The 20,470-nt window shown below is 40.4% G+C and overlaps 2 protein-coding genes across 19 annotated transcripts in view; both read left to right on the forward strand.

Moving 5' to 3' along the window:
- tjp1a (tight junction protein 1a) overlaps nucleotides 1-14,897 on the forward strand; it is a 108,954-nt gene extending 94,057 nt beyond the window's left edge. For 9 of the 15 annotated variants that reach the window (XM_044100316.1, XM_044100298.1, XM_044100300.1 and 6 more), the window contains 12 exons: nucleotides 1,144-1,244; nucleotides 1,333-1,683; nucleotides 2,502-2,747; nucleotides 3,843-4,664; nucleotides 4,774-4,856; nucleotides 5,625-5,801; nucleotides 6,238-6,344; nucleotides 6,457-6,701; nucleotides 7,004-7,158; nucleotides 7,244-7,464; nucleotides 9,270-9,413; nucleotides 13,694-14,897. In XM_044100316.1, coding sequence (XP_043956251.1) covers nucleotides 1,144-1,244; nucleotides 1,333-1,683; nucleotides 2,502-2,747; nucleotides 3,843-4,664; nucleotides 4,774-4,856; nucleotides 5,625-5,801; nucleotides 6,238-6,344; nucleotides 6,457-6,701; nucleotides 7,004-7,158; nucleotides 7,244-7,464; nucleotides 9,270-9,413; nucleotides 13,694-13,788 — 2,747 coding nt within the window. In that variant the 3' untranslated portion in view covers nucleotides 13,789-14,897. The remainder of the gene's footprint in view (nucleotides 1-1,143; nucleotides 1,245-1,332; nucleotides 1,684-2,501; nucleotides 2,748-3,842; nucleotides 4,665-4,773; nucleotides 4,857-5,624; nucleotides 5,802-6,237; nucleotides 6,345-6,456; nucleotides 6,702-7,003; nucleotides 7,159-7,243; nucleotides 7,465-9,269; nucleotides 9,414-13,693) is intronic. The other 6 variants (XM_044100304.1, XM_044100393.1, XM_044100307.1 and 3 more) reach the window with 4 other exon arrangements.
- A 1,391-nt stretch (nucleotides 14,898-16,288) lies between these two features.
- The window catches only part of fam189a1 (family with sequence similarity 189 member A1), a 91,582-nt gene continuing 87,400 nt past the window's right edge, over nucleotides 16,289-20,470 (forward strand). For 2 of the 4 annotated variants that reach the window (XM_044100437.1, XM_044100428.1), the window contains exon 1: nucleotides 16,289-16,509. Coding sequence is in view for 2 of the 4 variants with exons in the window: in XM_044100411.1 (XP_043956346.1) it covers nucleotides 19,194-19,442 (249 nt within the window). In the remaining 2 variants the exon portion in view is untranslated. Of the gene's footprint in view, nucleotides 16,510-18,479; nucleotides 19,443-20,470 lie in introns of those variants that run through there. The other 2 variants (XM_044100411.1, XM_044100421.1) reach the window with 2 other exon arrangements.

Consider the following 20,470-nt stretch of genomic DNA (forward strand, 5'->3'; position numbering starts at 1 on the left):
AATTTCACTATAATGAATTCAAAGTTCCCCGTTTAGTTCTTTGATTACAACCTATATAGTTTTGCCATATGATAAAACCTCCATGCGTGCAGCTCCTTGTATACTGAGGGACAAATCTTATTATGAATAAATTTTGTCTTGGACATTGTTCATGTTTAAATATACTTAAAACCATTAGAGATCCTTACAATTATAGAAATATATTTTTACTTAATTAATTAATTAATGCCTTGCAAAAGTATTCACACCCCTTGAACTGTTTTCTTTTTGTTCTGTCAGAACTAAAAGGGCATTAGGACTTTATGTGAAAGCATTGCTCCCTTAACCTGCTGGACAAAGTAGCACATAACTGACATGAAAGGAAGGATGTTTCATTGTTTTAGTGTTTATATTTCTTTGTAATTTTTTTATTTTACAAATCAAATTAGACAAGTGTAGTGCCCATTTGCATAATGTAGGTTTTTATTATAATTCTTGCCTCTACCATCATTGAAGAAAGTGACATTTATTTTGAGAAAATAGCTTACGAGTGTGATTTTCCAGTCTTTCGACAGACTGTCAATTAGATTTAGATCTGGACTTTGACTGGGCCACTTTAACATTTGAATATCCTTTGATTTGTAATATTTTCTGTGAAGCACTGACTGATTGTACAGGATTGTTGCACTGCTGGAATGAGAAGGTTTGACTCAGTTTAAAGCCTTTTGTAGTTCTAAATGCACTTTTTTAAGTAATTTTTTTTTTTACAGTGGGAGTCGGGTGATCTGCCGTGTCAGTTTTCTGACACAATAGCAAACTATGTAATACATTTTCATCTGGATTGCTCTGGTTCTTGCATGGCTTGTGGGAAACTATCATTAAATGACTAATAATTACTTTGTAAATAGATTATTCCATAGGAGCTGTGGATCTCTTCAGCTCCTCTAGAGTAGGCGCATTCTTTTTCCTCTACTTCCCAATTATGTGCTACTTTGTGTAATTAAAAAAAATCCCCCAGTAAATTCATTGAGGTAGGTGGTTGCAATGTGAATAAGCATGTGAGAAAGCTCAAAAGATATTCACATGTTCACAAATCACTTAATGTACATGATTAATATTAAAAACTAAACTGGAGCGATGTCATGTTTTGTCTTTCCCTTTCAGCAACCATTAACCTGAACAGCATGAATGACGGTTGGTTTGGAGCCCTGAAAGAAATAATCCAGCAGCAGCAGAACCAGTTGGTGTGGGTGTCAGAAGGAAAGGTAAGTCATGGTCAAACACATCAAACCAAATTTTGTAGGTAAGTACCTATTTTTCTCACCCGTTCTGTTTGGTGTCCAATTTCCTCAGGCTGATGGGGCAACCGATGACGACTTAGACCTCCATGACGACCGCCTCTCCTACCTGTCAGCACCGGGCAGTGAGTATTCCATGTACAGCACCGACAGCCGGCACACCTCCGACTACGAGGATACGGACACGGAGGGCGGGGCCTACACTGACCAGGAGTTGGACGAGACGCTGAACGACGACGTGGGTCTGCCCGTCGAGCCGGCCATCACGCGCTCTTCAGAGCCCGTCCGTGAGGAGCCGCCAGTCATCCAGGAGCCCCCTGGCTACGTGGCCTACTCTCACTCGGCGCAGCCGGACCCGCTGAACCGCATCGATCCGGCTGGGTTCAAAGCCCCAGTGCCGCAGCAGGTAGCGTTTCTGAGAGCCGTACGTCTTCCCTGTTGTCTGGAGGACGTGGTGTGCGTTAGAAGGGTTTTCTGGAGGCGCTATTGAACACACTCTCTCCCCTCTGCAGTTACTCTGTGTGCTATTATGAAACAATATTATGAAACTGATGTGGGGGCAGATATATATTGTGATTATATACAGAAATATCATATATATATATATTTATTACACTATTTATTTTCCCTATTCGTGACTTTGATGTTTGTTAGTGTGGATTTTTTTTATTTCCTTTTGCAAATAAGAACTACCAGTTCTGTTGTGAATTGTTGTATCACTATGGGCTGTCTGACTGTTGCTCATGTCACCGGGACAGAAAAATCATGTCTTTATTTTAAAAAGTGTGTGTACCAGTAATCACCAATGTGCACTTTGTTCTATCTATGACACCGGAAAGTATTATGTGCATGACGGAAATACCAGTTTTACTTCACTGTACTTGTGAAATGTATTAAATGATATTCAGTTGGCAGGTGTATATCTAAAATAGAAACTTTTTGTCATCTAAATGATGTGTTGATGATCACGAAAAGGGGAAAATATTTACTTATTATACACATATTTATTATATATTATATATATATTTAAATATGTATTGTAACCACATAATTAAAATCGAGTTAGTATCCTTTAACGATGAAACGTTGTCCTGCTACTAATTCCTAACCTTTTAGATGTGGAGCAGAGGATTGTAGAGGGGGCTGAGACGCTAGTAGCATTTGTTGAAACTGCACCATAGTGTGTCAGCGCGTGTTATTAAACATTTCTGAACCACTTCACAGAAAGCAGAGGCCACACCTAGCATCTCCAGGCAGCCTGAGCCCCTGGCTGAGGCAGTGCCACCTGCTGTCGACGTTACTGTAAAAACTGTAGGGGCTCTGAGCCTCGATGAGGTTCCTGCAGCTCCTTACAGCAAGCCGAGCCCCAGCCAAGAGGCTGGCTCGCTTAGGAGGCCTACCCTTGAGCTAGCACCTCAGAGCGTCACCCCAGAGCCTCTGCAGTCCGGACTGGCTGGTCCAGAACCAAAGGTATCCACCTGACCGCCGCTGGACGCTTGGCGAACCTGGCTCGGCTCTACTCGGCTCGGTCTGACCTCCTGTGTTGCTGCTGCCTGTCTGCCCGCCTCCTGCTTCTCTCTATCGCTCTGTCTTTTCCGCCCTGCATGTCATCTGATCAAAGTGCTGCCCGGAAGAGACAAAAGATGCGTGTGCGTGTGAGTGTGCAAGAGTGGAAGCCGGTAAACAACAGTGGGCCTGGGAGCTGGTGGCTGTGTTAATTTGCCTACATGTTGACAGGCAGTGGAAACTCTGCAGCTCTCACTGTTGCTTATCCTCTTTGCATGGCTGCAACATGTTCGCCTTATTCTGTGTTAACTCGATCTTCTTGCTGTGTTTATCAGTGCAGACTAAATTATTATTTCCTTGTAAAAGTAGCCATACACTTTCCAGCAAGTATGTTTTCAGCTGCTTTATCCAATCTGGGTGGACAGTTTATGGCTACTTAATCAAAAATAAAAATTGAATGTCTTTTTTTTTTTATTGATTTATTAGATTCAGTTTATTCAAGTATGTGCTTGTGTGTATACATGTTAATGTGGATATTTTACTTTTCAACTGCATCAAGACAGTGGGCAATTTTTCTTTTTTGACATTTCTCCACATGTGCTCCTGCATGTGTTAAGATTAAACGACCAAAACATGCCTAGTTACCAAACATTTGTTCTCTGTTTCTGGGAATACGTTAACAGTTTGTGTCACTTTTGTTTAGAAAGAAAAGTTGATCCCATTGTTTTTTTGGAAGTTTTTTAAAATATTTGGTGGTCTTTCTTAAATTATTTTCGATAAGTTGGCGTTACAGACTTACTTTGTCATGTTTTTGCAACCTTTTGCTCTACCGCAATTTCCATATGGTCTGAAATGTGTTCTGACTAGTAACACCTCCCTTTCAGTGTCTCTATTTCAGGTCTTTTCCCTTCCTGTTTCTTCTTCTGTAATTTCAAGGACTTTCACTTGTTCATCCTTCAACTGTTGTGTTTCTTCTTTTTTTTTTTACATACTGCCTAACATTGGTCAAGCTCGTGTATGCGGGTTCTCAAACGTTTTCTTTTTGTATCTTTTTGGTAGATCTTTCAGAAGGATCCGTACGGCATGGAAAACACGGGGAGAATCACTAACAGCATGAAGGCTGTCAATTACAACCCTCCGCAGCCGTACCACCCCGACCAGCAGTCGTACCGGGATTATGACCACCCGCCGAATCGCTATGACGTCAGCAGCGGGGCCGGGGCTTACCCGGAGTCGCAGTACAGAAACAACGACCACGTCCCGCTCTATGAGAACAGCGTGCCTCAGTACGACCAGCAGCAGTGGAATCCCTACGGCCAGCCGCCCTCTGCTGCCAACTCCCAGGGTTACGATCTGCGGCTGCGTTACAGTGATGGCTCCGATGCGCCATACACCCCACCTCTACGCTACGACGAGCCCCCACCACAGCAGGGATTCGATGTGCGACCTCGCTATGGCAAACCCACAGGTCCGGGCCCGGTTCATTACGACGACCTCCCGCCGCCTCCTCAAGGATCTGACCACGGCTATGGCCAGAATTCCCACATGGGGTATCCCTCAGCCAGCCGATCCCCAGAACTCGCCCCCCAACGACCCGCCTATAACCAAGGACCCAGCTTGCAGCCGAAGGGCTACAAACCTCAGCACTACGACCCGACTCCAGCAAACTCTGTAGCCAGCCTTACGCCTCCTCCTAAAACCGAGACACACTCGCCTTCCCCTGTGGAAGCTGCTAAACCCGCACCTTCCAGAGACGAGCCGCCGGAGGATGACCCTGCCATGCGGCCCCAGTCGGTCCTCACCAGGGTCAAGATGTTTGAGAACAAACGGTCTGTGTCTGTGGACCGTGCCAGAGATGGAGGGGAATCCACTGGAAACAAGGTAAGGAGTTTCTTCACTGTGTCTGAACTTGTTCAATGACTTTTAATTTATGATTCTGAGACAACATCTGAACTTGTTGTCCAACTCAGACGATGTTTTAATTCTTTAGGCAGCTGATTTACCCCTGAAAGCAGGTGGTGTGATCCCTAAAGCAAATTCTCTGGGCAACCTGGATCAAGAGAAGAACTTTAGGTAAGTCTGTAGATAATTTAACATGCATAGAATTAAAAATCCCTAATATTGCAGCTTTCATGTTCCCTTTAACAAATCCCCCACTCCTGGAGTGTTTAACCTTGTGCCTGACATTAAACTTCTTCACGGTGGAACAATGGATGGGCATTTATTATATTATTTTAAGATCATTGAAAGAATTATTCTATCATAAGAATTTGGACTTATCATCACAATGATAATTTGATTCAGTTTATTTATATAATGCCATTTGAGAATTGCAAAAAAAAATAATAAAAAATTCAATCATACATGCATTCTAATAGATCATATCAAACAGTATACAAAGCTCATTTAATAATTTAAAATAGTTTAAAACCTTTCTGCGGAAACCCAGCAGATTGCATCGAGCCAGTAATGAAAAACCCAAAAACCTGCCGGCTTTGTCATAATTGTTGTTTTTGCTGTCATCTCCACTGTTTTATGGGAGCATCAATAAATTTGAAAATATGATTAAACGTAGTTACTATGTAGAGCACAGTAATAAAAATCACTCTGCTTTATGTAGCCGGTGTCCCAAAGCAGCCCTTTTAAAACATTTGAACATATTTTACGAGCTGTATTTATGGAGCTGTGATTGCTGTGACATGCTTACCAAAAGACTGCAGAGAATTAAATATATACATATATTTCTTTTATCGCCACTGTTATCATTATAACGATATATATCATGAGATGCAGGGATAAAATAAGTCCATCTCGCCCAACCCTATGTTAAACAACCTCCAGAGCTCCAGAGCCCCAGAGGCTGCAGTCCACGGCAGCCGATGACATCGTCCGCTCTAACCATTACGATCCTGACGAGGACGAGGATTACTACAGGAAGCAGCTGTCCTACTTTGACAGACTTCAGACCGGCCCTAACAAACCCCAGCCACAAGCACAAACAACTCACAGCTTCCCCAGGTGATCCTCGGTCCTGCTGATATTTCCCTGCGCTTTGGACATGATGTTTGTGGAGTGGCTTTATGTTTAGTGCAAAAGATAACACTAGATTTAACCTGCACGCATCAACGCTGCCTTACTGATCAACATCCTTTGAAACAGATTAGAAATGTGTTTTTTTTTACTCTGTTGTTTCTATATTCAGCTTTGTTTTCTAACCTCACTGGCTTAGATCAGAGTTGGATGTAGAAAACGATGAAACGCTTAACCCCCCCACACTTAGAACATGAATAAATGAGAAGTGCCTCAAAACACACACTGTGCATGCCAACTAAACCTTGTTCCAAAGTTCATTTTCCCATTGCATGACTTTGTGGTGATTCCCCTGCTTCCTCCTCATTCACCGACACGTTGTTTCTCCTTTCAAGCTAAACTTTTCTACTTTGTCATATCACAGGACCGAGTCTGTAGACAAACCGAGTCCAATGGAGAAAAAGTATGAACCGGTTCCTCAGGTGACCCCCTCTCTGCCACCAGCCACACTGCCTAAACCGTCAGCTGAAGGTTAATGCATCTCTAACTTTCTCGCAAAAGGCAGAAACTTGCATACATACATAGATCTCGAAGCCTGGATCTTTTTTTCCTTTTTTACTGACTTTGCACGGCTCTCCCACAGTCAAGCCTCCAGCCCGAGAAAACACTGTCCAGAGCAACTTCCTGCCTCAGAAGAGTTTCCCCGAAAAGTCTCCAGTTAACGGCACAAGCGAGCAGCCTCCAAAGACGACGGGGGCGCCGTCTAGCTTTAATCGCTTTGTTCCCAAGCCCTTCACCACCTCAGCCAAACCTTTCGCACGGATGTTCGAGAGTCCAAAATTCAACCACAATCTTCTGTCCAACGATAAACCTGAGATTGCACCAAAGGTAAATCTGTTTGAGGAAATAAATCTGATATAAATTGGTTCATTTCTAAATTTAGAGCTTATATATTGAGTTAATTGTTTTGCTGCTTAAGACGCTATTTTTCTTTATTACCAAAGTTTTTTGTGTTGAGTTTATTTGGGGTCTGTTATACTGACATATTAACTCATTAGAATGGAGGAAATTGCACTTGTTTGTTTATATTTGTGTAAATATTCTTCTTTCATCTAGATTATAACTCATTAGTAAATGAAAATAAAGTTTCCATATTAGTGTTTCTGACATAAATAATTTATGTGGCTCAGGGTCCAACCTCCACTGCAGTAAAGCCTCAGATACCCCCACAGCCTCCGAACGCGGACCACGACAGCGGCGTGGACACCTTCACACGCACTGTGGACAACCGGCCCAAACACCAGCAGAATAACGTCAACGCCGTTCCCAAGGCCATCCCTGTGAGGTAACAGAACCACTCTGAGTCCAAATGAAACCAAAGCCATTTTCTAGAGAGAGAGAGAGTCACAGTAAATGTGTCTGTCTCCCAGCCCGAGCGCCCTCGAAGACGACGAGGATGAAGACGAGGGTCACACTGTGGTCGCCACCGCTCGTGGTATCTTCAACAGTAACGGTGGCGTCCTGAGCTCCATCGAAACAGGTGTCAGCATAATTATCCCGCAGGGCGCCATCCCCGAAGGAGTGGAGCAGGAGATCTACTTCAAGGTCTGCCGAGACAACAGCATCCTGCCGCCGCTCGACAAGGAGAAAGGTAACTCATTGAGGAGGAGGACGTTGAGACACTTTTCCTTGTTGTCTTAAGTGTTGTTTGTGTATCACTTCGCCATTGTGACAAGATGCGTACAGATGTTTTTCTCATTGGTCGGCGAATATATTGTTGCACCTGATTTTATTTTAGAAATTGCTAGAAAAATATTTGTTAAAAACAGACTGCGTGTTTGTTTTTTTTCCCAGTGTTCCATATTTAGATCTAGAAAATTATAGAAATGACAGCCATGTTCTGGTATTTTCTCTTTTTACATGCATTTCCTACATGTAAACAAACATGCAGTGATGGCATAGGTACTTTGAAAAAGTTTAATTTGATTACTGATTATTCCTTTAAAAAGTAACTTAGATTACTGATGACTTCTTTTGAAAGTTAACTAAGTTACATTAAAAGTATTTTTTTAGTTACTTTCAGCACCTGCTAACAGCAACGCTCTGCCACCTGTGGAAATTACATCGAGCTTTGCCAAAACATAATTGCAAGTTATTTTATAATAGCGACATCAACAATGTGTCTCCACTTATATGATTAAGTCAGTGCCTCACCAGCTATGAACCTCACCGCATGTCACTGGTCAGAACAGAGTGGCAGTTTTAATAAACATTTAAAGAACGTTGTTGTTTATGAAACGTCCATACTGCAGCTTTAAAAATGCTAATATTTGATTTGTACATCCCTTTATTAGTATATGATTCTCCTAACTTCTTTTTATTACACCATATTTGTATTATTTATGCTTTGATCCCTGTCTGGCACAGTCGACTCTCTGATAGGTTATAATACTTAACTACAGTAGACTATGAGCGGATCATAGAAAGTTATTTTACATTGTTTGGTCTGAAGTTACACTTTAGGGACTGAGCTTTTGCCTACTCCACAGTGCTTGTTGTTTCTTGATAGTATGTATTGCATTACCTTGTGATCATATTTCCTGGAACAGATGGAGAAAGTCTGAGATATCGAACGCATGAATCTAGAGTTAGTAGGAGTCATTAGTTGTTTCTGCTCATCGCTAAATCTGCTGAGACAGACTGTAGGTGTAGTCGTGACTGCAGACCTGGCATGGTGTTCCTGTCGCTTTAATCTAATTACAGTTGTAACTTCTGCTCCTCACTGTCATGACATCAGGCAGAAGGTTGTGTGATTGGTTTTGCTAATGGAGTAAAAATAAAAGTTACTAAAGTCATGAGTCCCTGAGGTGGGTTTAAGGCAGAAGTCCGGTTTGACATAATAGCTACAGTTTGATGCTAAGTAAATCCAGCTACCACCCGGGAGCTGGATACTGAGTAATGAGCGCTAAACGTTTCATGTAGAGCGTCGCATCGTCTCTCCTAAGGAGAGTGTATCTCATTTGATCTGCTTAGTAAAGTGAGAGGAATGGAAAGCTTGCAGAAAAATTTACAATTTTGTATATTTTCTCATCCTAGTTTAGTAATCAAGCACATTTAATTCTTAATCTTTGAATTAGGTTTCTAGTTCACAGGCAGAACACTCAACTATGCCTACTTTGTGTTTAGATGGAAGAAAATCTTATAACATTGTTGAATTATTTTCATGGTTTGCGATCTCAAAATAAGATTAAAGTAAAGCGGACTTAAAATAAATGTAATTGCCTTTGTCTAATGTGGACTATTTAGATGTTTTGTTTTCATACACAGTACATTTCTTACATAAAAACCAATACAAATTATTCAAATTTAACAACTAATTTATGATGAAATATTATTCAAACTTGACAGTTTACTGTTTAACTGAGTGCACAACAATACTGTGTTTTGTGTTTACAGGAGAGACTTTGCTCAGCCCTCTGGTGATGTGTGGACCTCACGGCCTCAAGTTCTTGAAGCCTGTGGAGCTGCGCTTACCTCACTGTGCGTCAATGACCCCTGATGGTTGGTCTTTTGCTCTAAAATCCTCCGACTCCTCGTCGGGTATGCTTCGCTCTCTCTGCTCTTCCGGGGTCGTTTGGGCTGGCTGTGTGACAAATTCAGCATTCTCGGTCACTTGTTAAATCAGCATTTTTCCCTGGCCTTGGTTCTTCATTTATTTAATCCAAAATCAAACATTTAAGAGTTTCCAAATGTTTAATCAAGAAGAATCAATCTAAGGGAAAAAAAATTAATAATCTGCCTTTTTCACAAATGATTTTTTTTTTGGGTTTATTTCATTTTCATCATTTATGCTGATAAACTCACCCACACAATTTCATTTGCTGTATCACTGGTTTCTGTTCCAAGCTGTATTGCTTTAAAGCATCAATACACTATTTCTCTCCTGGTTTCTTTTCCGGCATATTAACTCTGTCTCATTTTACCTAACTTGCATGCACTGGATGCTTGGCTGCACAGTATTAGGTTTCGTCAGACGGGACTGTAACGCATGCTTCTTGGCTCAGTAGGATTTTTCTCACATAGCCACCCAAACCCTGACCTGAAGAACAAACAGCTCTGGATCTGCTGCAGATCTGCTGGAATCTGGGACATCGTCATAACCAATAAAACCTGTCATTCCACATAAACTCCAAAGATAAACAAAGACATCTTGCTTTCATGCCGAGGTGCTCGTCTCTAAATTTAGAGCTCCTGCCTCCCAAAGAGTTATTTTTGACTATGACTTTTAGACAGGAGAAAATATACTTTTATAGCCAGTTTTTGTTGTCCCCCCCTTCGTGTAAGCTTACGTTGTAAAATTGGATCAGGAAATGTCAAAAAAAAAGCAAACCAAATTCATCTCGACTGCAGGGGAAAGGTTTGGGTCCAAGTAAATTTTTAAAACAGATGTTTAGCATCCACATATCTGAGTGTTCATGATTAAAATATTATCATTCCATTAACATATTTGGTCCAAGGGATATGAAAATTTAGTGATGGAATAAATTAAAATCTAGCACTGTGGTTGATAAATGCCCTGTTGAGACGTAAACAGAGTCAGTTCACTATCTCTTGTGTTTGGTGCAATAAAACAAATGTCTATTTAAATTTGTTTTTGTTAGACTCCTGGTCAAGACCACCTAACCAAAGACCAGAGCATACCAACACCTTGAGGGAATTGAGATCAAGACCAAAACAATGTGTGAAAGTTCTACTTAAAGACCATTCCTGCAATATTAATATTGCCCTCCAGATTAACTGGCTGCACTGGGTCCCCAGTTTCTTTCATTGAGTTTGACATCGCTCACTTATGGTTCTTTTTTCTTTCTGCCTGCTGTATAGATGGAAAAATATCTACATATTTAAACTGGGAAATGTTTCTCCCTCTCATCTGTTTAATTTCGCCCAGGAGTGAACTGGAAAATTCAAATTAAACCTTATAGGTTGCATTCGAATCCTGTGACTAGCTTCACACTACGTTGCAGTAAAAAATGGGTGAAAAAAAAATCTCGCGTGTCTGAGACGGTGTAAAAATGTAGCACCACAACTCTAATTTTAGGTCCTTGAACATGGAAGTACACAAAGCAGACAACAAAGTTATGCATCTTTTGGCCGCTGATTGGCAACATTGTAAAGAAAATTTTTAGCTAATGTAACCATGTATTGACACTTTAGCTCACCTGAAGTGAATGAACAACACCAGCAAAAGGGTTGGTGTTTAGATTGGGCCTAATTATGTAAATAAAAAGATACTATTTTAAAATATAGATGGTGACAAATTTAAAAAGGTCTTATAGTGTGATGCCTCTGTCCTTTTGGTTGTGTGATCCATTTCCATAGTCAAAGATTGAAGTGTCCAACTTTATTTGAAAGTTTTTTAGATAAACTTTCCAATCAGCCACAAGCAGTGTCGCCTAACTGTTTGCCTTGTCTGCCTTGACATTCGTCCAAAACTTACAGAACACGTCTGTTTTCTTATTTTAATCGTTCATTCCCCAATACACCCCAGAAATTGCGCTGATTCCCATTCTACAATTATTCTGATATATATTTTACTGCATGTTCATCTCTGTTATTCCAAAGCAAAATGACAGTTTAAGCCTTTAGGAAATAATTGAATGTCTATTTTCACTAAAGAGCAACAGCACAAGAACAATAACAATAACAGAAAGTCCTTCCTCTTCTCACAACTTTGTCCTTCCCACAAACTATCTTCAAAACCAGCAGTGATTTAGGCAGTTCTCGGGATTAGCTGTTAATTAGCCTCATTTTAGAGATGTGACATAGGGCTCTGATAGAAATGTCAGCTCACTTTGTCGTCCTGCAGAATTGTGGGAGGATTATTGGGGCTGCATTGTAATCCCCTTATTGTAAAGCAAGACCACTCTCTGGACTACCTCTGTCCCCTTCTGAGGTTTTTCTTCTCACTTTGCTTCTTTGCTTTCTCCTTTTACTCTTTTATTCAAATCTGCCAGCCTCCTTTCATCTCTACTTCTCCTGCCCACAGGGGCCTCACTGTGGTTACTTCATACTTGCGTCTGAACCAGTGTGATACAGTTTAGCACCATAAGTGCCTCATTAATGGGCAGTTTGGGTTTGAGAGTCACAGTAAGTTGACCAAACACACTATGCAGTGTCTCATTTAAGGTCTGTGAGTTCACCTTACGAGCACTTTGACATCTGAAGTATCTGTGTAAAGTTCTTAGAAGTTATTTCTATATGCTGTTTGTATCTCATGCTCATTATTATCCCACTATGTGATGTTTAACATGTTTGTTTCTCTTTCACAATGTTTTAGGTTAGTAGGTCTGTGACTTTCTAAACTATGTACCTCTTCAAAAGATGTTTAGCCATCCTACTACCATATATATAAAAGTAGCTTTAAGGTTCCACTAATTGCATATGCAAATAAAACCTTTTTTTTTTTTTCACAGTTCCTGTTAAACAGTAAAGTCAGCTGTACTAGCCCACAATAGTACAGGAGGTCCCTGTGCATCCCATGGCAAGGCATGAATTTCTGACCCAAAAAGGATGCAAAAACAACAATGTGCAAGTTTGCAGCATCTACATCTCTTTGACAATTCTGAATCATGAAGAAATTTTTAGCTCCATTTCCAATGTCTAATTTGGTTATGTAAAAACTACCACAAGAGGGAGCTCATACTGAGTGAGATATGAAAACACATTTCTGTTTTATGCTGCTTTAATTAAACATTACAATATTAAATTGAGTCATAGAGCTTCGGTAATTACGCATTTTAAAAAAAAACAAACAAAAAAAACAGATGTTTTTATGTTAATGAAAACCTAAATTTTCACCTGACACATTTACGGTATATAAAATGAATGACATTGAGAAAATCTAAACTTATAATGCTGGTTGTTTTTGCATACTACCCTCTCACAGTTAGTTATGAGAGAGATATTCAAGGTGCTCAGAATGAGAAATTAAATTAAAGGCTGACTAGAAATGTCTGTTCTTGGGCAGTGGTGCTGAGCGTTATGTGGTTGAACAAAAGAAGAAATCTAACAAAGCTGGAGGCAGCTTGCTGAACAGGCGGCTCTGATCTTTCTGATCCATCGTACATGTGTTCAGAACAGATAAAGGCAGCTTTAAAGCGCTATTGGACTTTTAATGTAAAGATATTGCTTAAATGTAGGGAAGTCTTTAGATTCAAGTGAATTGACAACTAGTGGAAGAGCTCCAGCCTAAGCAATTAGGGGAAAATGTACTTAACCCAAGGACTGGTTGCCTGTGTGCATGTTTAAAAATGCAGTTTAGTCTTTATACTTCTAACATGTCAAGTTGAATCAGAACCGACCCGTTTGTGTAAATGCAGAACCTAAGTTCACATATCTTAGGGCATATAAATATATTCAGAGTAATAAGATCAAGTTGATTTAAGTTCCAGGTAAGCTTCATTGTATTGTGTCACATACTGAGGCTTTTCTGCACTGACCTGGTTCTGCATCATCATCATTGATCGGAACCTTCCTTTTAGCACAGACCTCAATATGTTTATAGTCGCTCTCCCGCTTAGTCTTCACAGTGACTAGATTTTAATTCACAGTCGACAAGAGGTCGGAGACCTTCAATAAAAAATCCTGAACAGCATTTACTGGCCTCTGGTGGCACTACACTTGGAAGCAGGCCACAGTTGTCCACAGTTATGTGACTTGCAACGGATATGACCACATTTTGCATTCAGTGTTGTTTTATAAAGTAATTTACACCAATTAGTTTTTTATGTAAACGTTTCTGACTATGCACTGGAGCCGGAGATTAATGCAAACAGCAGTTATCGCCACTCACCGACGCATCCCATTTATTTTCTCTGCAGGTGACCCTAAAAACTGGCAGAACAAGTCTCTCCCCGGAGACCCCAACTACCTAGTGGGAGCCAACTGCGTTTCTGTGCTCATTGACCACTTTTAAGAAGGGACGAATGGAATGCTGAATGTGGGAAAAGTGAAGGCGACGGACTGGAATCAGAAGACACACACACACACACACACTGCACACGCACTACCGCTGCAGTCCAAGCGTACAAACGCAGCACACAGTGGAGTATGAAGGAGAGCCGGTCAGTGCTGTTTACCGCACCCAGATGAAGGCAAGACTGAAAATCTGTCCTCAGTTTGAAGTTTGGATGTGAAGTAAAACCCTCTGATGCATCTCTAAAATACCAACACTAAATATAAAGTGGAGTTTATTCATGTATCTGGATGGATGGCTTTCAAAGCAGCTTACATGCTTCAGAAAATTCTCAGTATATCTATGCTATATATGCATATAGTATGTGTAGAAGTATCGAAAGGAGTTGCTGAAACTGTATTTCGGAGTTCATTTCCAAGTTTATATTTCAGTTCAGGGGACAGAATATGAAGACTTAGACAGGTTGAGGTAACTTTATTGAAAGTTTGAGATATGTAGGGACGTTTGTAGGAATCCATTGAAGGAAACGATGCTAAACCGAAGCAGCACACTTAAAGACTCCTTCACTCCTTCCTTTGTTCTTCCTTTTCCTGTTAAATCCTGTAGCTTCCTGCCTTTTGCCTCCACCTCCCTGAGCACTCGGTCTTCTCCTTCTGGCCTGAGGGAGATCTATGCATGTCCTTTACTCAGGTTTTGTAACTTTCCTCAGTTCCTACCTGGCATTTCTTTCCTCTTCCTTCCTGGTTACTCTTGCACTCATACACACAAATAAGCAGTGATGCCTTATCTGCAGATTATTCACTTTTCATAAAGAGAAAACATAACTTATGATAAATTATGGTATAATGTCAGTTGTTTTTGCCATTCTTTTGTGAACCCACTGTATAAATAAACTTGGGTTTAGCACACAATAACAGTTGGCAAAAGATAACAAAGGTAAGCTCTTCTTTTATCTGCTATGCATTACTGAAAAGGACAGATAAGAAGTGGCTGTAAATAAAGCTAGCATATTGCCTTGTTTCTTTTCTTTGTAAATGAACTTTTTGTATGTCTTTCTTTTTTTTGTATAAAACTTAGAGAAAACATATTAAAAAGCAGAAGAAAGTGAACAAGTTTTCATTTTATTCTGGATATACCCTTAAGCCTTGGAACTGTAACCAACAATAATACATTGAACCTTTTTCTACCAATATATTGACACAATGTTGCGGACACGGAAAAAGTACTTTTTACTGATTGGAGGATCTTGAACTAAAAGACATTAAAACGTGCTCTGATGGTGTCCCCCTCACTGATTTGTGATACTGGATGCTATATTGTGTGCCCTTAAATGTATTTTTGTACTAATAGACAATATAATATGTACGGCACACCAATACAGTTTTATTTTTAGTATAACACAGCTTTAACTAAATATTAGCTCTTCACGTGTGGCTGACTTTTTTTTTTCTTCTCCTCTTCGACACACTTTTACCACTGTATTAATAAATAAAATCATTTTTAAAATAAAGTCCATGAAAGGTGTTTTTATATCCATACATTGACATCTTTTAAATACATGTGACCTGGTTTTATTTTGATATTACTGCAATGCAAATTTATTCCAGGTATTTCATTTGGTTTATTGGGATTCCATGCTTTTAATAGAACTAATACAATGAGAATAAAAGAACAGGTCTTAAGCTAAATGTCTCATCTATTGTAAAATAAGGCTTTTACCTTAATGCTCACTTTTGCAACATATATGAACAGGTTAATTAAGTTTAGCCATTTATTTTTACTATTCTCTCAGCTCTGCACTACCTCAGTTTATGGCTAGGTGGTGCAGAAAACCTATAAATAAATTTAATGCACAAGGTCATAGATAATTAGGTGTTTCAGTAATGGGTTAGATTACAAAATATTGGAAGATTAAAGATAAAAAAAAATGTAGATCATTTTACAGACGCAAAGTTCTGTGATCTATAACATTCTGAGAAAACCACCACTAATTTCTTATTAGAAATGGGCAAGGGCTGTGATTCATAACATAACAATAATCTGTTAATGATCAAAGAATACATGATCTACTGGTGCATCTCATGTTGAATTAGAACATCTCACAGTTAATGTATTTCAGTAATTCAATTTAAAAGTGGCTATGAAACCCCCCAAACTCCATTTACCTGAGTAATAGATTGCACTAAAACAACAATATACTGTATATAAATAAAAATATTTCCTTATGTCTTTTGTCCCTAATAGCCATTTAATCTTAGCATGCCAGAACGTGATTTTTTTTGTTTTTTTTTTTGTTGTTGTTTTTTCTGAGCCGTACAAACACACGCTAACTTTGATTTCACACCTGCGGGTCATCGATGGGAGAGGTGCAGTGCGCCGGTGGGTGTTAGAATCATGGCGGTAAACCTGAGCCATTGCCTTCGTCTGTCTCTTCGTCCGTTCGAAAAAAAATAACAATCGCGCTTTCAGCACAGCCTGGGCTTCTTCCCTTGACTTTGATTGTCTCCGCGTGACTTTTTACCGAGCCAATCAGCGAACAGAATGAGAAGTCGTGAACGACATCTTCGATTTTTCTACATTGTTTTAGAGTTGTAGTGGTTTAGCCATGGAAGTGAATGAAGCTGTTCAGTCCGTGTTGGACACGCTTCCAAATGCCTCGTTCATTTCGGCACTTCTCTCTTTGCAGTAGGAGGATGGCTGTTACAGTGCTGGCAATTTTAGGTAAGTTTCTTTGTGTGTAACTGGCGCATTATGTCAGGGGCAAACGTAAGCAATTAGGTAAAATTTCAAACCTCAACATTGTCCACAATCGTTTATCAATAACCGAGAGCCGAACAAAGGGCTGATTTTTTAACAGGCTAAACCTGAACAAGATTTCTGGATAATCTGGAAGTAACTTCAAGAAAGAAAGAACAAATTGTCTTTTCCTTCTTTTTTTTTAACCAAAGTTATGGCACACCCTTGCAGTTTATGTTAAAGTGAGACTTCTGTATAGTACACAGGCTTTGTTGTTCTCATGTCATTTTCCATCTGCTGATCTTGTTGTGCTATTTAGAGATCAATTAGATGCAGTAAACCAGGGGTCTCAAACTGCATTCTTCAAGGGCCAGAGTCCTGCAACGTTTTGATGTCGCTTCACTTCTGCACACCTGGCTCCAATATGAACTCATTAGCCCAGCTCTAAAAGAATGCAGTTTGAAACCTCTGCAGTAAATATTGTCACTGAAAATGCATTGCCCTGTTCTAATTTGCTCATATTGCACTGTAAGTATTAATGTTATGTAAAGTTTAAAATGCACCAAACCTGATTTGAAAAAGTGCTTCTTCTCCCTGAATGTGTTATTTCAAATTTATTTGTAGTATTTTTAGCATTATTTTAGTCAGAAATTGCAAATAAATTTAGTTTCTCATTTAAAATATAAAATCAGATTTCATTATCAGCTGTTTTGTACTTGACTAGCTTTTTGATAATTACTTTTTATTCGCACTTGAATACATTCTCTGAAACCTACTTGAGTAAATGTGAAGGAGTGCCACTAATCTCTGCTTATGTTAAATCCTCTGTTGGTTATAAAATAATACGAATAAACTCAATCCACTTTTATATCAGAGGGTGCTCTCGCTATGGCTTTTCACTCATTTAAAAGAAATCTTAATTGCCACAACAACAGAGTCACAAATATTAGACCAGTCCTGCAGCAGGACGATGATTCAGAGTCTTCTCAGGTAGGGAGACAAGCAGACATGTTGCAGTGAGAAACCTGGCAGGCATCCAGACAGGGTTTTTACTGATATTTCACAACCCCTTTCATTCACACTCACACACTTTTTGTCTGCATTACAGCTAGCACACACAGCATACAGTCCAGGAAATGCACCATTATACTTTTCCATCAAGCAATTGACAGTGACTGGTCAGAGGATGATGCTGTAAGGCTGTGTGGTCCAGCCATTACTTCAGACTTGTTTTACTCAGACGACACAATTGATGAGACGCACCACAGCACTCCCAGTGCATGTCCTGCACGATCCTCACAACATTTTATCATTTACCACACGTCCTCTCTTGATATTCTATCTATATTTTCAGTCTAGCTCTTTTTGACTTTCTCTGTTGATCTTCATCAACTCTCTTGGAGCAAATAGTGCATTTGTTGATGCCTGTCTTGGCATGAAACAGCTGATTGTCCCCACTCTTTTTGATCTGTATGTTTGACAAAGCGTTCCAGTGTGTTAATGGCATGGTGCACCAACTTTATCCCCTCATACTTCCAACGGAGCAACTATTCCCTGAAGGGGCTGCATTTAATGTAATTGACTGTATAGGTTTGATGGAGAACAGCTTTGGGTGAAAAGCTTAAATTTGCTTCACGGTTTGAACTGGTCTGGGTTCTGGATTTTAAAGGACCTGTGTCTCGACAAAATCCGCGTTAGAATATGTATAATATACATATTCTAACGCGAATTCTAATTATTTTAAATATATATTATATATTTAAAATAATTAGAATTTTTGTTATCTTAATTTCTTAATATTTCTATCCCTTCGCCCTCCACCACATCCCCTCCTGTACCACCAGTCAGTGTTTTTTTTTTTTTTTTTTTTTTTTTCCCCTTCCCCTCCGGATGCTGTCTGTCCCCTCCTTCCCTGTCGTAGTAAAACAGTCCGCGCAGCGCAGAACAGCTCGCCGCCATGCAGACGCGCACAGTGGCTCGTATCCAACACGCAGTGATCACCTTCTGTCCTGGCTGCTGCTGACTTCGCTGTCGTCTGTGAACACCGTGACTCCTTCAGACCCGCACCTACTGAAAAACAAAAGCAGCCTGTTTTCAGACGTCTGTCTGTCCTTTTTTTATTTTTTAAATGAACGGCCGAGGACTCTTGAGTTTATGTTATGAATTTATCACGCGTCTTCTCCCCTCGCTCGTAAGTTAAAGCGAGCATGACAATGGTGCATGGCTGGGTGATAGCAGCATAATGCGTTTTCGGATTTTCTTTCTTGACTTTTGTGGAATGGGTTCTTTGCCAGAGCAGTCAAAGAAGGCTTCGGTTGCTTTTTTTAATGTATTTTTTTGTAATGATCGACTTAAATAAATATCCATAGTTTCTGCCTGTGTGATGCTGAACCTCTGGTGCCTCATCCAGTCCACCTTTCCCCGCCACCCCCAGTCAGCCGCTGCGCATCTCTAATTGTAGCGACACCGAGCATCTTTAATTGATGGAGAACATCCACAGTAAGCTCTGACCACGCCGTCCACCAGCTCAGGCCAGTCTGCCACACGACGCTTCCACTCTTATTGGATGCTATTGTCTTTATTCACCTCGCTTACGGTGCGTCTTGCCCGGTTTTAGGACCCCCCCTCTCTCGCTTTCTTTCCTTTTTTTTTTTTTTTTTTTTTTAACAATGCCGGTGAACGCGCTGCCCCGAGGCGCCGGCAGCGGCATCAGCGGCCCGGGATCTCTTAGCCCGGCGTCGTTGTCCCGCAGCCTGTCCCGGCTGAGGGAATACCGCACACGGACGAGGATCATGCTGGCCCTGGGAGTCTCTCAGATGGTCCTGGGGAGTCTCATCCTGGCTGTCAGCTTCGCGGCTCTGGCGCTCACTACATCACCTAGAGTGCGGCACTCTTGTCCCTTCTGGGCAGGTTTCTCTGTGAGTACTAAAAAACAAAACGCAAAGCTTCCACATCCTGACATAAGTTCTAGTAGGGATCCAGTAGGAAATTAAAATTATACCGGAAGTATCAATATTTAAGTATTAACTGGGCTGGCAGTCTTATTCTCAAGAAAAAGGAGTTTGCATTCAGAATGATTAAAGACAGCAAATGCAGATAGATTATTAGACACACAGATAATGAGAGGAAATGATACATTAATCCTGCTGTGTTTCTTATGTTTCTGATTTTGGGTCCTGTAAATATTTTTGACCAACATATCCTTTATTTTCTGCCAGAGAGCTGCATGGAGCAGGGCTGGTCCATTAATTATAGAGGCAGTAGGGCATGAGTGCAGGGCTGAGGGGAGGTCTGTGCCACAAGGGCCATCTGTGTATATGTGTGTGTTTTAGAATGAAGGCAAGCAATGCCTCTTTGTCTTAGTGCATATGTGGGTGGGTATAGTTACAGGGGAACAGTGTGTAATCACAGGGGTCAGGGTTCAAAGGTCAGTGAACATTCTCCTTCGGTGCTTGGATGTGATTGGCTGAAGTCCTGTGCAGAGGGTGTTTAAGATCTGTCAGCTTGTTGCGCTTCATCTTACTCTGTGTTATCTTTAGGCTCTGAAATCTGATGCATTCTGACATTCAGGGGTTCTGCAACTAATGGGACCTGAAATGCCAAGGTTTTTTGGGGTTTTTTAGTAACTTAAATAACAAAGTGTTATCCAGATTTGCTATCTAAAGATAAAAGAATGCAGTTACACGACAAAAAAGTGTTAGACCAAGCCTAATCGAACATTTCACTGAATCCAGACATTATCGCAACCATCTACTTTGATCTTGATCAACAGATACGTGCTTCTTTTGACCATAAACCGCTTTTCTAAATAGTTTTTTTTTTTTTTTTTTTTTTGGTCCTTGCAGCCGACAGAAAACAAGAAAAGCTGAAACATGGAGGAGAAATTTGAGAGCTGAAAGAGTTAGACCTAGAAAACTGGAGGTGAGCAAGATATACAAACAGGACT

The sequence above is a fragment of the Gambusia affinis genome, linkage group LG02, assembly GCF_019740435.1.
Source record: "Gambusia affinis linkage group LG02, SWU_Gaff_1.0, whole genome shotgun sequence".
Taxonomy (NCBI): Eukaryota; Metazoa; Chordata; class Actinopteri; order Cyprinodontiformes; family Poeciliidae; genus Gambusia; species Gambusia affinis.